The 13,198-nt window shown below is 57.6% G+C and overlaps 1 protein-coding gene across 1 annotated transcript in view; it reads left to right on the top strand.

The window, feature by feature from the left end:
* Positions 1 to 13,198, top strand: part of RBM33 (RNA binding motif protein 33) — a 75,170-nt gene that overhangs the window by 45,967 nt on the left and 16,005 nt on the right. The window contains exons 10-13 of the mRNA XM_054692783.1: positions 6,152 to 6,284; positions 6,606 to 6,946; positions 9,323 to 9,625; positions 10,800 to 11,087. Coding sequence (XP_054548758.1) covers positions 6,152 to 6,284; positions 6,606 to 6,946; positions 9,323 to 9,625; positions 10,800 to 11,087 — 1,065 coding nt within the window. The remainder of the gene's footprint in view (positions 1 to 6,151; positions 6,285 to 6,605; positions 6,947 to 9,322; positions 9,626 to 10,799; positions 11,088 to 13,198) is intronic.

Consider the following 13,198-nt stretch of genomic DNA (forward strand, 5'->3'; position numbering starts at 1 on the left):
TTTGGTGTGAGCCCCTCGCAGCCAGGAGCGGGGTGGTGGCCTGTGGCCAGTGCGCTCACGGTGTGGTCCTGCCCAGGCCCCGCGCCCTGCTCCGGAGCCGCTGCTGCCCTTTTCTGGAGGAGGAGGTGCTCTGTGCGGGCAGAGAACCGGCGCCCATCAGCCGGGAGGAGGACGCGGCCGTGCACGCACATCCTGTTGTTCGCTCAGAGCTGGTAGTCAGGCCCCCCTGAAGTGGAGGCCTCGTTTCTTCCCTCTCACAGGCTGGGGGCCGTGGGGGAAAGACTCAAGTGTTTAAGTGCACAGCCTGGGTGCGGGGGGTAGAGCTGAAACCCCGGGCCGCCCAGTCTCCTGACCCTCACTGAGGGTTCAGGTGCAGCTCCCCGACGGGATTCCAGGGGTGGGGGGGAGGCAGGCGGGTGCTGTAGGCACAGCTGGGTGGTTTGGGGAGGCCAAGGGGAGGAGCGTGGGGTGGGAAATAAAGGTTTTTTTTCCTTTTACGAAATACCTTAGTAACTCCGCCTCGATCCCGAAGCCGACCTCCCGCGGTCCCCTGCCAGGCTCCCTGTTGAACGCCCTGGCGCCCCCGTGCCGGAGTCGCTGTGCTGTCTCCCCTCCCGCTCCCCCAGCCCCTAGTCGTGAGACCCAGTGCTTGTCGCCGGGTTGTGTTTCTTTAAAATGTTCAGAAGCGCAGTGTAAATAAAGGAATACCTCCTAGGAAAATGAACACAGGCACTGCCACGAGGCCCAACCTGGAAGAAGAGGAAGAGCAGCGCAAATGCCGAAGTAAGAGGATTACGCCGCGATGGGGGCGCCGCCTCCGTGACGTCAGGGGTCACTGGCGCTGCATTCTTTGCAGTTGGCCTGTTTAATCAGAATTAGCCGCGAGACGTTACTAAGTGTCATCGGCTTCTTATATAGTCCTTTGCATTTTAAGTGAGATTAATAAATGAAAACATGTTGTAGAGGAAGGTTTGTCATTTATTGAAAATTCATGAAGCTTCAATGACATTGTTAAGGTATTTAATTTGCGTTATTAAAATATACCCACTGACCCTTTTAGGGAAGCTGATAAATCACATAATAGCTGTGAGAGCCTCTTTATTCTTTGCATTATGCGATTAACTTTGCTAAGCAATTTATGCAAAGTTTTCATCTTTTTTTCCTTCTGTAACCGAAGTTATCAGTTCTTTCTGAATAGGATTAAGATCGATAACATCATGTAATTAACAAGAGATGCAAAAAAGTGAAAGTGCAATTTCTATAAGAATTCTGTGAGAGGGAATGATAACTTCTTACCTTGGACTCTAAAGGGATATAAAGCCAAGTAAAATAGAGCAATTACTTGGAAGGATTAAAGTAGCCTTTTCTTTCAGAAAGCAGAATTGCGCGCACACGGAACACTGAGCGAGGCCCTGGCACCACACCCTGTCTTAGGATGATTCTGCCTTTGGTGACTGATTCCCTTTATGCCTGCGGAGTGAGGGACATTATTAAACGAACGATCACATCAAGAGAGCTCGGGGCGACGGTGTCCCCGACTCCCGCGGGGCCTGTGTCACTGTGCCGCAGACCCTGCTGGCTGTGGGAGCCACGTTGCACACCGCCAGCGCCCCAGCAGTCTGTAGGCCCGTGTCTGGGGCGCCCTGTCGGCAGCGCTTAGGCCGTCCCCGTGAGCTCTGCATGGAGGGTCTGGCCCGTCTGCTTCTAGGCTCCGTGTTGGTGACACGATGTCGTACTTGACCTCAAGGGTCAGGGTGTCAAGGAGGCCGTGTGGACAGGAAACCAGCAGTGACATTAAAAAAAAAACAAAAAAACAGGGGTCTTAGTTTCTGTGCAAAAGTGAGCAAGTTCTGGGCTCATGTGGCGGTGCTGTGATGCCAGGGGCCTTGCTTTTTCCCCCGACCCAGCCACCACCTGAGTGGACTTTGGACTTGTCTCTGTCTCAGGCTGAAGGCAGAGGCGGCCGGGGCGACAGGTGGGACGGGCGAGCCTCCCAGGCACGGCCCGGGGTGCTGGAGCTGGAAGGGGCGGTGCTGGCTTGTGGTCTCCCCACGTGACTCGCACTCACGGCGGAGTCTAAGTGATGGCGACGAAAACGTGGCTGCTGTGTCCTGAGGGACAGGTGCCTCAGGAGAGCTGCTCCTGCTGAGTGCCTGTCCACGCAGCCCTTAGTAACAGTCGTGGGAGGCTTTTGGGATCTGAAGGGTTTTCAAGTTTATATTAAGCTTTCAGACTCAAGGTTGTCCTTCGTGGGGGCAGCCAGCTTCCCCAACGGGCGCTGGTGTCCCGCCTGCGCCGACGTCTGTCAGTGTGTCCTTCTGAAGACCCTTGGGTCAGCTGCCTCCCGTCTCCTGCAGCAGAGGTCCTCTCGGAGGCTGGGGCGTCGGCTGCTATGCTGCTTTGGGGTTGGGCTCCACACCCTCAGTGCGCTAAAGCCTCCTTGCTGAGATCGCCCCTCACCCGCACAGCTCAGCGCCTGCTGACCACTACCCCCACTTGGCTGCCCAGGCTAGCGCACCTGGCGCTGCCGCTTCCAAGGCTGGAAGGTCGCTTTTCAGAAACCTTCTTCCTGTTCTCGCTCTGCTGAGCCAGCCTCAAGCCAGAGCTCCCTGCTCACTCGGCTTTTCTCTCTAAACTGCAGCCGGCGCCCTCCTTGGTCAGCCTCGCAGGGCGCTCAGATAAGAACCACCCGTCTTTCACCTGTTCCACCCGGGCCTGGACTGTCCACAGCTGGCTTCCTTGACTGTGGGCGCACACGGCCTCCCATCGCATGTGCACGCGCGGCTGCGAGCCCCTGGGGCGGGCCGGGGCGGGGGCTGGGGCCGCCTCTCCTGCTGTGCAGATGAAAGCACCGAGGCCCTGTGCCCCCGAGCTCCAGGCACCACCTGCGCCCCAGCCTCTTCTCGGGCACCGCGTAGGAGTGTCTCCGGCATAAAGGGTCACCTGGGGTTAGAATAAAGTCCCGGTTAAATGTTACCAATGAATGTTTAAAGTTGCTCTGTTCCACCGAGTGGGGAGCTGTAATTCCTTGCGACGCGCCAGACGGCGCCGCGGGCCGTGGTAGTGGCTGCTGACATTTGAGGGCCTCTGTGGATGTGGTCAGGCAAGCACGTGGGTGATTAGTCAAAGGAACGGCGGTTTGGGGGAAAGCTAGGAATCACAATATTAAAACTCCAAAGGGGACGAGATTTATGATCCCAATATATTTTCAGTTTAATATAAAAAAAGCTTTAGAAGCTATGAACATTTAAAATAACCTCCCAGGGGCCTCCCCGGCGGCGCAGCGGTTGAGCGCTGGGTTGCGAAGCTGCCCGCGGTCTCTGCGGTGCCGGTTCGATCCCCGGCTGCTCCCCGGCCACCGGAGGAGGGTCCCGCATGGCGCGCAGACCTCTCCTGCCGCCCGCGGCTCCCCTCAGCAGTGTCCTTCGGTCCTTCTGCCTGCTCTGCTCCCCGCTCTGGCTCTGGTGAATTCTCTCGCCCTCCCGTGCTTCTGACTGTACCCAGTGCATGTATAAACAAACAAACAAACAAACAAATAAATAAATAAAGCATGCCTCTAAAAAAAAAATAAATAAAAAATAACCTCCCAGGAAATCTGGAAGTAATTAGAGGCCAAAGAAGTGATGTGCCCTGTTCTCAGGCAGCTTGAGATTTTGATTGAGAAATAACCACGTCAGTCTCTGAGTTCGTTCTCAGAGTTCAGTGTCTGCTTCCTTTGAGAAGAGGGGCCGAGGGGTCAAGGGGAGACGCCCCTGCCTGGTTTTACCCGCTGCAGAGTCAGAAGCCAGGGCTGAGCGGGCCTGCCTGCGAGGGGTGGGAGCGCGGCTGCTGCTGCTGCTGCTGCGTTTCGCCTGCTCTGGAATGAGGAGGTGTGCCCTTCAGCCAGCCCGGCGTGGCTCTCGCGGGAGGGACAGGAGGGACAGGAGGGACTGGGCTCTGTGACCACAGAGCCCAGAGGAGGCCGGGGTTCCGCGAACCTCTAGCGGCTGGAGAGCAGAGTCCTTGCCCACTCCCAGCCCCGCAGAGCCTGGAGGAGGGCGGGGCGGTGGAAGGAAGGCACGCGAGAGTGCCCGAGCGTCTTGCAGGCCCGCCGGGCGCTGGCGGAGGCTGTGAAGGAGGGCGGGGGCCGTCCAGAGGCCACGGTTCTGAGCAGATGGGAGACTCGCCTTTTCACTTCTAAACCAAGGGAAGACTTGGTTTTTCAGGTCCCCAGATTTAGTGAGAAAAACACCATCTCCCACTCTCACTGCCGTGGGGCAGAACAGGCCTGGCCCTGACGCGTCCTGCACCCCTGACCCAGCTGAGCCGCCCACCAGGCTGTGAGGGCAGTGGCAGCGGCAGTGGCAGGGGCTGGGCTGTGGCCCTGGGTGCTCCACTGCATACCCCCAGCAGTGGCTCTGGGGCCAGCAGGACTCAGCTTGGGGGTCTTTGAGCTTGCGGCCGGTGGCCTGCACGGCCCAGGGTCCCTGGGTCGTTGGGTGTACATCCACGCAGCGGGCAGAGAAGAGTGTCATTGCCCCGTCGCACTGCCTGGGTCGGGGGCCCTCACACCTCCCCCCGCATCACGGGCCAGGCAGGTTTTACTGTATTTTCTGCATCAGTCAGAAAATATGGTTTGAAAAATTTTCTTTGAAATAATGGCAGGATCTTTTTTTTTTTTTTTTAAAGATTTATTTATTTATACAAGAGCTGGGGTGCAGGCCAGAGGTGCGGGGGTGAGAGGATTCACCAGAGACAGAGTAGGGAGCAGAACAGGCAGACTGACGAAATACACTGCTGAGGGGAGCAGCGAGCGCTGCAGGAGAGGTCTGCGCGCCATGTGGGACCCTCGCCGGCCGGCTGGGAATCAAACCCGTGCTGCAGAGGCTGCGGACAGCTTCACAGTGCGGGGCTCAACCGCCTGCGCCACCGGGGAGGCCCATGGCAGGACCTTGATTGCTAATTTATTATCCAAGAAGTTTTAAAGATATTTTAAAATACCATTTGAAATGTATGTGTGTGAGAGGGAAAAAGTTGACACATAAGGCCCAAAGACAGAATGCTAAATGGCCTCTTCTATAAATAAGTGCTCTGTAAGTGAATGTTCTTTTCCAGTTGCCTGGCACAACACTCAGGTGGAGCACTTTCTCCTCGGGTAGTTTTTAAACCTGAGGAAATAATTTGTCAGTGGAACACAGTCGTGGTTGAGTCCATGGAGACTCCCACCCAGCAGCGCAGTGCTTGGCAGTGCTTGGCAGCGTGATGGTGATCGCAGGGGTCACCCAGACCAGCGCCTGGGGGCGGGGAGAGCCTTAGACGGGAGGAGGAGGGGAGTGGTTTGCGGAAGCGCTTCAGGGACGCGGGGCTGCATGGAAGAGGGGCAGCTGGTGCCGCCGGCTGGGCTTGGCCGTAAGATGACAGAAGCAGCACTAGAACTTCCGAGCAAGGAGCGTGGTTTTTAAAAGTTGAGAAATGCTGGCTGAGTTTCAAAGAATGAGGTGGTGTTCAGTGACAACTACGTTGACAGGTGAAATGAGCGCGTGACTTTCTGGAGAAGTAATTCTGTAAATGCTGCTTCCTAGGCAGGTACTCGAAAGGCCTGCTGAGACAGGGAGGGCTGGGTTGTCTGTGGCGCGGGGAGCAGCACACGCTGCCCGAAAAGCGTTCCGTCAAGAACGGCACCCGTTAGCATCCGCGAGTGCAATGCTCATGTGGTCATTTGGGGTCGTCAACGCTTCCCATTTCCCTCTCACAGGAGTCCTGTCTCGCTTTGAATAAAACAGCGTCACGGCTGTGGCTTAGGTTGTGTTCTGGAGGCCGCGGAGCACAGCCTTTGAGGAGATAAATGTCAGGCACGTTGGCAGTAGACGTTTAGTCTTTAGGATTAATGGGCAGGAAGGTCAATAATGGCGCGGATTCCAATGAGCTTAGAAAGGGTTCTCGTGGCCGCTGCAGTGGTGCGGAAACACGAACTCATTTCCAGATGCTGCACTTTGATGTTTGGCTGCTCCGTTGTGGCAGAGCCACCTGTTTTGTCACATGGACTTCCCTGGAGGGGAGGCTGCAGGAGACAAGTCTCTCAACATTTTCAGAGGGTGTGGACCTGCGTGGGCGTCTCTGAGGCGTGCAGGCTGCTGGCCAACCTCTCATGCTGGTTCCTTTGTTTCTTTAGGGCCCTCCAGAATTCCCACAGCACACACCTGGACCCGTCCCCAACAATTTTAGCCAGCCCCCGAGACTTCCTCTGCAGGACCAGTGGAGAGCCCCGCCTCCGCCCCAGGAGCGAGACCCTTTCTTCCTAGGCGGTAGGTGGCGCCGCGGCGCACGGGCTTCGGGAGGAGCCCTGAACCTGTGCCTCCCGGGAGATCTTGTCGCATCAGAGCTTTTGCCTGTCAGATGCTGAAGCCAGATACTGTCAGCATCCGAGGATCACATCTCCGGGGGAGGCAGTCACCTGTAGGGAGTAACTGATCACACCGTCTAGAAATGAGACACAATGTAGGGGCCCTTTCGACATCCGTGCCCGCCGTAGCTGTGGGGAGCCCAGAGTGAGCGCGCCCGGAAGCCTGCTTTTCCTGTGGGGTGCATGTTCTGTGGAACAGGGCGTCCCATTGCTCTGCCTTCAGTTTCAGGTGAACCCCGGTTCCCGAGTCATCTCTTCCTGGAACAGCGAAGCCCCCCACCGCCGCCACCTCCTCCCACGCTGCTCAGCAGCACTCATCCTGTGCCCACTCCGAGCCCACTGCCATTCACCCAGCCCGGGCCCGCCTTTAACCAGCAAGGGCAGCAGCCGGTGTTCCCCAGAGAGAGGCCCGTGAGACCAGCCCTCCAGCCGCCAGGCCCCGTGGGGATTCTCCACTTCAGCCAGCCCGGGTCGGCAGCCACGCGGCCTTTCATCCCGCCGAGACAGCCCTTCCTGCCCCCCGGCCAGCCGTTCCTGCCCACGCACGCGCAGCCCGCTCTGCAGGTAGGAGCCCCACCCCTGGGGTTGGTGTGCCTGGGCGCCGAGTCTCTGTGTCCTCGGTGATGTGGGGTTTTTATTCTGGCTGACCGCTGCTGTGGCGGGTCGCTCTGTGCACAGTGTTGTTTATCTCCCTGTCGTAGCACACGTGGAAAGGGCGTCATTTGGGAAATGAAGAAAGTTAGTATTACGATTTTTTAAGGATATGCTATGGCCGAAATCGGAGCACCTTTCCATAATACATCGGCTCGTGTCAGGGCTGTCCGTGTCTTGAAAGGTTCCCCCCAGGAAGACTTAGTGGGGCCTGAGCCTGCAGCTCAGTGGGGCGCTGCCTGAGGGGACACGCAGGCGTGCTGCCTTCCTCGGGAAGCTTCAGGTCCCACTGCCCGAAGGTTCTGTTTCCGGGCAGCTCGCGTGTGCCGCCACCTGCCCGTGTCTCCCGCGCTGGAAGTGGATGGTCAGAGTGTGCTGGCCTCCACCCCACCCGCCTCCAGCCAGCAACCTCAGCGACAACCTCTTGGAAATTGGCAGAGAGTCGGCGTGCAAGGAGGTGGGGTTCCTGAGTAGCCCCTCTTGGCAGGACTGGCTGGGGCGTGCTGTGCGTCACTGCTGATGAGGACGCAGAGCGGGGGAGCAGCACCTGCAGACCTGCTGTGTGTAGGACGCGAGGCCTGCAGCCCCAAATGACAACAGGAGGCTGAGAGCCCAGCAGGCGCCGAGGCGGGGTGAAAACAGTTGCTGTGTCTGCACCGCGGAGACGCTCTCAGTGACGCAGGGAGGGGTCAGCGATGCCACCCCGGGAACAGCCACCCACCACCTGGGCGTGTGCGGGGCCTCTTCCTGACGTCCCCCCCACCCCGTCACTGGAGGATGCTGCGCCCGGCTGCGCTCTCCCTGCCTCCCTGGCCTGTGTGTGGGCGTCTGTGCCTGGTGCTCTGGTGCGGGGACTGCGCCACCCCTGCCCCAGCGCCTCCTGCCGCCCTGCCTCAGGGTAAAGGCTCCGGCTCTTGTGCGTGAAAGAACTTGGGGCAAGTGTAATAAGACTGATGGTGTAGCCTGTGGCTTTTTCCTGCATTTAATGTCCCCTTTCCAGCAAGTCCAACCCTTCTCCTGTTTGAGATTTACGTCCCTTCCCTGCTCTCCTCCCGCGCTAACGTTGGCTGCGCGTTGTAAGTCTTGCGCTTCGTCAGATTATCTGAAATGTGAATGACCAGCACATGTTTTTGTCATTCTGACTTGATTCACTGCATGTAATTCCCTGCAACTCCCTGCACTTTGTTGAAAGTCGCTGCATTTCATCTCCCCTGTGGATGACCGGTGTTCCGAACGGTGACCCGGCCACGTCCTCCTGGTTCACTCAGCCGCTGGTGGACACTGGGGCTAACCCTGTGGCTGCTGTTGCGCATGGTGCCGGCTGCGGCTGGTGCGGGCGCTTTCTGCCTTCCACGGGCGGGCCCTCTCCCCTCCTCTCCAGCTCCGGGCCGGGGCCTCTCAGTGTGTGCCCCCCGCCCCCCCGGCCACAGGACGGTCTCACGGTGGATGTGACCTGTGCCCCCAGGAGAAGCTGGACAGGCAGTGCTGCAAGCACCTGCTGGCCTGGGCTCCTCCCCGGTGGGCGCAGCTCGGAGCTGTCACCCACTGACTCATCGGGTGATCTGTTTGCTGCTGTTGAACTATGTGAGGTTCTGCACCCTGGCATTGACCCCACGTCTCCTGAGATCATGCCGGTCGTCCACTTCTGCTTTTATTTTCTTTGCCGTGGGTCTCCAGTCCCCAAGCATATCTTTGTCACCGATGTAATGGAACGTATCACCGACGTTTTCTTCTGTGTATTTTATTATTACACTTTTTTTTTTCAAATTTTTAATCCATTTGGAATTTTATTTTTGTGTATAGAATCTTAGAGAATGGTCTAACTTCATTCTTCCGTTGTGGTTTTCCCTCATCATTTGTTAAAGAGACCGTCCTTTTCCCACGTACAGTCCTAGATGAGATGCTGATGTTTTTGGTCTTTTGATTCTGGTCCATTGATCCGCGTGTCCGTGTATTTATGGCAGGAACCGTGTTGTCCACAGTGCCATTGCTTTAATGCAGAGCTGGGAGTCCGATAACATGATGCTTTCGTTTCTCTTTTCGCTGCTACTCAGGGCCTTTTATGGTTCTGCACAAATGTCAATATTTTTTGTTCATTTTCTTTGGAGAACGTTGCTGGGATGTTGCTGGGGATTGCGCTGCATTTGTGTCTCGTTTCCAGCAGGAGAGTCACGTACTGGACTTGCCGTGCCGCTTTCTGGCGGTGCTGGATTTGGGGCAACTGCCGGCTTGGAGCGTAACTCGAACAAACATTCACAGGCTGTTGTTTCTCTTTCTTTTCCATGGAAGGGACCCCTGCACCCCCCTTTGCCACCCCCTCATCAGCCCCAGCCGCAGCCCCAGCAGCAGCCCCCGCTCCAGCCCCAGCACCAGCCCCCGCTCCAGCCGCCGCCCCAGCACCAGCCGCCGCCCCAGCCGCAGCACCAGCCGCCGCACCAGCCGCAGCAGCACCAGCACCACCACCACCTGTCCGTCCCGCCCCCGCCGCTCATGCCCATGTCGCAGCCGCCCTTCAGGCCGCACCTGCAGCCGGCCCAGCCGCAGCCCAGCAGTGGCCGCATGCAGTGCCCGCAGCGCCAGGGGCTGAGACACGTAAGTACCCCGTCTCCAGCTCTCCTCCAGGATGCCCCTGACGTCCCAGAACCTGGGGGCCAGGTGACACCCTTCCGAGGGCGTGCACGACGCACAGGGACCGCCGTTTCCTGCGCTGGACACGTGCTTTAAAAACCACGTAGGAAATTGATTTTCTTGGCCACAGAAATTAAAAGTGTCCCCTTTTTTGCCTTAAAGACTGTGTTAACATTGTGTCCTGAGGCGTCTTCCTCGTGTGTGTCAGGCTTGCTGTGGGGAGAGGTGATGCTCTGAACCGACAGGCTCCTGGCTCTAGGGAGCCCCGGCCTGATGGCCCTGGGCCTTTGTAGGTGACTGACCCTTGGATGCGCAGGTGACGCCTCTCCCCAGGGGCTCCCCATCAGGCGGAGAGTTTATGGGCTGTCCTTTGTTGCCGGGCCCCGTGCTAGCTCCAGGTGACGCCCTGTCCGCATGGAGCTTGCGCTGACCCACAGGGGCAGTGCTCCACGAGCCTGGTCAGGTGTCAGCGCAGCTCGGCCTGCGTGCTGCCTTCCCTGGGGAGGCTCCCTATAAATAACTGGCTCTGAGGAGGCTGGTGGTCAGCGCTGGGTGAGGAGAGGAGGAGGTGGCGTGTTCCTTTCAGTGTTGTCCCTTTGGGTCTTGACCGTCAGCTCCGGGCAGGGCTGCTGTGGTACCTGGGTCTCGTTTCGTCAGAGCCGGTGGCCGGCGCCTCCCCTGCCTCGTGCCTGTAAATCCTGACCTGAGCACCACCCACCTCCCTCTCTGTGAGCTCCTCCTGGTGCTGGGATGTGGTGAGGACCCCGGGGTGGGTGCGGCTGAGAATGAGGTCTTAGGTGGAACCTCTGCCGTCTCTGCCCCCAGGGAGGAGAATTTCTCAGGGTGCTGGCTTGTTGCTGGCCCTTTTCTTGGCCCACAGTACCTTCCAGAGGCCCCATTCCCATCCCGAAGCGCCCCCGCCCCGAGGTCACCGGCTACGCTGTGCCGTGCGAGGGGCATGGCTCTCCCTGGTGGCGGTGGTGCCTGTCTGGCCCAGGCCAGGCGTTGGAGACAGAGCCTGCCAGCAGGCAGCCGATGGGAGTACCTTTGAGGCGTTCTTGTCACACGTGTCTTTTTACATTCTTTTCACTCGCTTAAGTTTCTGCTTGGGGTTAGAATGTCTCGCTTCTCTCCACAGAATTCCACCTCTCAGAACGTCACCAAGCGACCGATGCAGCAGATGCAACCGACTGCCCCAAGGAACAGCAACCTGCGCGAGTTGCCCATCGCACCGGCCCACGTCCTGGACGGGAGCAGCGGTCGGAGCGCCTCCACGCCCGCAGCCCAGGTGAAGCCCATGGTCAGCACGTCCCCACCCGCGAGGCCTGTCCTGGGCTCCAGGAACACGCAGGGCAAGGCCGAGGTGAAAGTCAAGCCGGTGAGCCCTGCAGCTCAGCCTAAAGAAGATGCAAAAACTGAGCCGGAGGTAGGCCTTGGTTTGTGTTAGGGTTGAAGCCTTGTAAATCTGCCTCCCCCATCTGGCGAGCTACTCCCAGGATTCCCCCTTTCCAGTGGGGTCCTCCCCCTAACCCGGTGGCCATGCTCACATAAGCTCCTGCTGGCTAAAGCTGTAGCTCTGGTGTGCACGTTTGCCTGGTCCCCGTGCACTGGAGGCCACGCCTGAGAGCCCAGATGGTAAGTCTGTTAGGCGTCAGAGTTCAGTCCTTCCTCTGCAGCAGCTCTGCTGTTGGGGCACGGTAGCAGTTCCAGACGGTTCTTAGATCCCCGGCCCAGCCCTGTTCCAGCACTTGACTCAGAGTCAGGCGTCGGGCCGGTTTGGCTCCCTGACGAGTTCACTGAGCCTGTCACACTCCGACACCTTTCCGTAACGCGCGCTGGCCCCTCTGGACCTGAGCCTGTCACGGGGATTTAGGCGGTGGTAGTCGTGTGTTTTGAATTGTAACTATTGCTGGTTTTTGATAGGGTTAGGGTGTTGTAAAACCAGTTATAGACGCAGGCCGGTACTGCGTGGTTCCCAGCTGACACCTTCCTTCCATTTTGATTGCGTTTCGGCCACTTGACCATGTTTGCTGGGGACAACTCAGTAACGAGCCCGGCACTGGTCACCAGCTCCATCTCCCCTCGGTAAGTGTCGGGAAGCCGCATGGCTCCAGGCTGGCCAGCCTCCTAGAGGAGGTGATGTGCTGGGGGGTGCTCCCTGGCGGTGGGACTCTGGCCCTGGGCTCTTCTCCCTACTGGAAGAGGAACAAGGGCGTGCCGCTTTTGTGCCAAGAAAATGTAGGTGCTCGCAAAGGAGCACGGAGAGAACCCCCCCCACCCCGTCCGGCCCCTGCCAGGTGAGCCAGCAGGTCCCTCTTCTCCTCACCAGCTGCGCTTCCCTTTCTGTGGGGAAGTGGGGGAGGATCGGTGTGTGGGACCTGGCGCTGTGAAGCATACGCAGAATGTGACAGGTCTATGTCGTGTGTTCGCTGAATGAAAGAAAAATAGTGCCGAGTTTCCGTAGCTAAGAGTGCAGGCGGGTTGTGTTTCTTGCTTACGGAATATGTAAGACTCAGTTAGTGCCGAGTCCGGTTTGGTGGGGAGGTGTGGGATTTTCTTCTGATGCACCGTCTTGGTGGTTTTTACCAAATCACAGATTAAATGGGACAAAGAGTGAATTGATATTTAATAAGATCTTACTAAAAGAAGAGTGACTTTGTTGAAAGAAACCGCAGCCACGTGCCGTTCTTCTGGCACCAGCAGTGGCTGAGCCACACGAGAGGCTCGCTCCCCGCCTGCGGGGGCTGCGGCCGCGGCCCTTTCGTGCCGGCTGATCTTGGCAGGCTCTGAAGCGCCTGTGGTGGCCGCGAGCTGGCCCGTGGCTGCAGTGACGTTGGGTGATTGCATTTGTTTGCTTTTAATTTTCTGTGCACACAGAATGGGGCCGGAAGTAGGTTTGCTTTTCTTTTTTTTAACTTTTTTGAAGATAAAGTCTTCTAGTTTGCTTATTAGGTGGTTTAGTTTCATACATTCACCCAGTTGACAAAGAAGTATCAAAAGGCAAAGTCTACTTAGAAGTGTTCCTTGCTGTATCCTTAGACACATTTTATCTCTTCCTTGGCTGCCTGCTTGGGGGAGACCCCAGTGAGTGGGGCTCATGCCGAGGCTGTCATTCTTCCCCGGCCATGCACCCCCAGCACCCCATGCCTTTTTGGACACTTGTTCATTGTCCTGTCTTACCCCCGATGTCGCTTCTTGCTCTGGACACCTTCCTGGGTTGGGGGTCATCTGACTTCAAACTTGCTGTTTCCTGTCGGTCCTCAGGAGCTTTGGAGCTAGAGGACCAAGGTGGTCAGAATTGTGTCTGGAAAGACAGGCCAGCCCCAGGGAGGGCTGATTGCGTCCTGGAGGTCAGGTCCTGGGCTCTGGCACCAGGTGCCTGCTCTCCAGCTGCACTGGGGTCCTAACTCCTGATTCTTGGGTTTATAAGCAGCTAAATTCTAGATTAAGTCCTGTTACAGTCTGTCATAAAGGACCTGTGGGTGAGGAAGATATTTATAATTTTGTAATATTTATAATTAATTTTATAAAAAACTT

The sequence above is a fragment of the Talpa occidentalis genome, unplaced genomic scaffold (genome assembly GCF_014898055.3).
Source record: "Talpa occidentalis isolate TD23 unplaced genomic scaffold, MPIMG_talOcc4v2.1, whole genome shotgun sequence".
Taxonomy (NCBI): domain Eukaryota; kingdom Metazoa; phylum Chordata; class Mammalia; order Eulipotyphla; family Talpidae; genus Talpa; species Talpa occidentalis.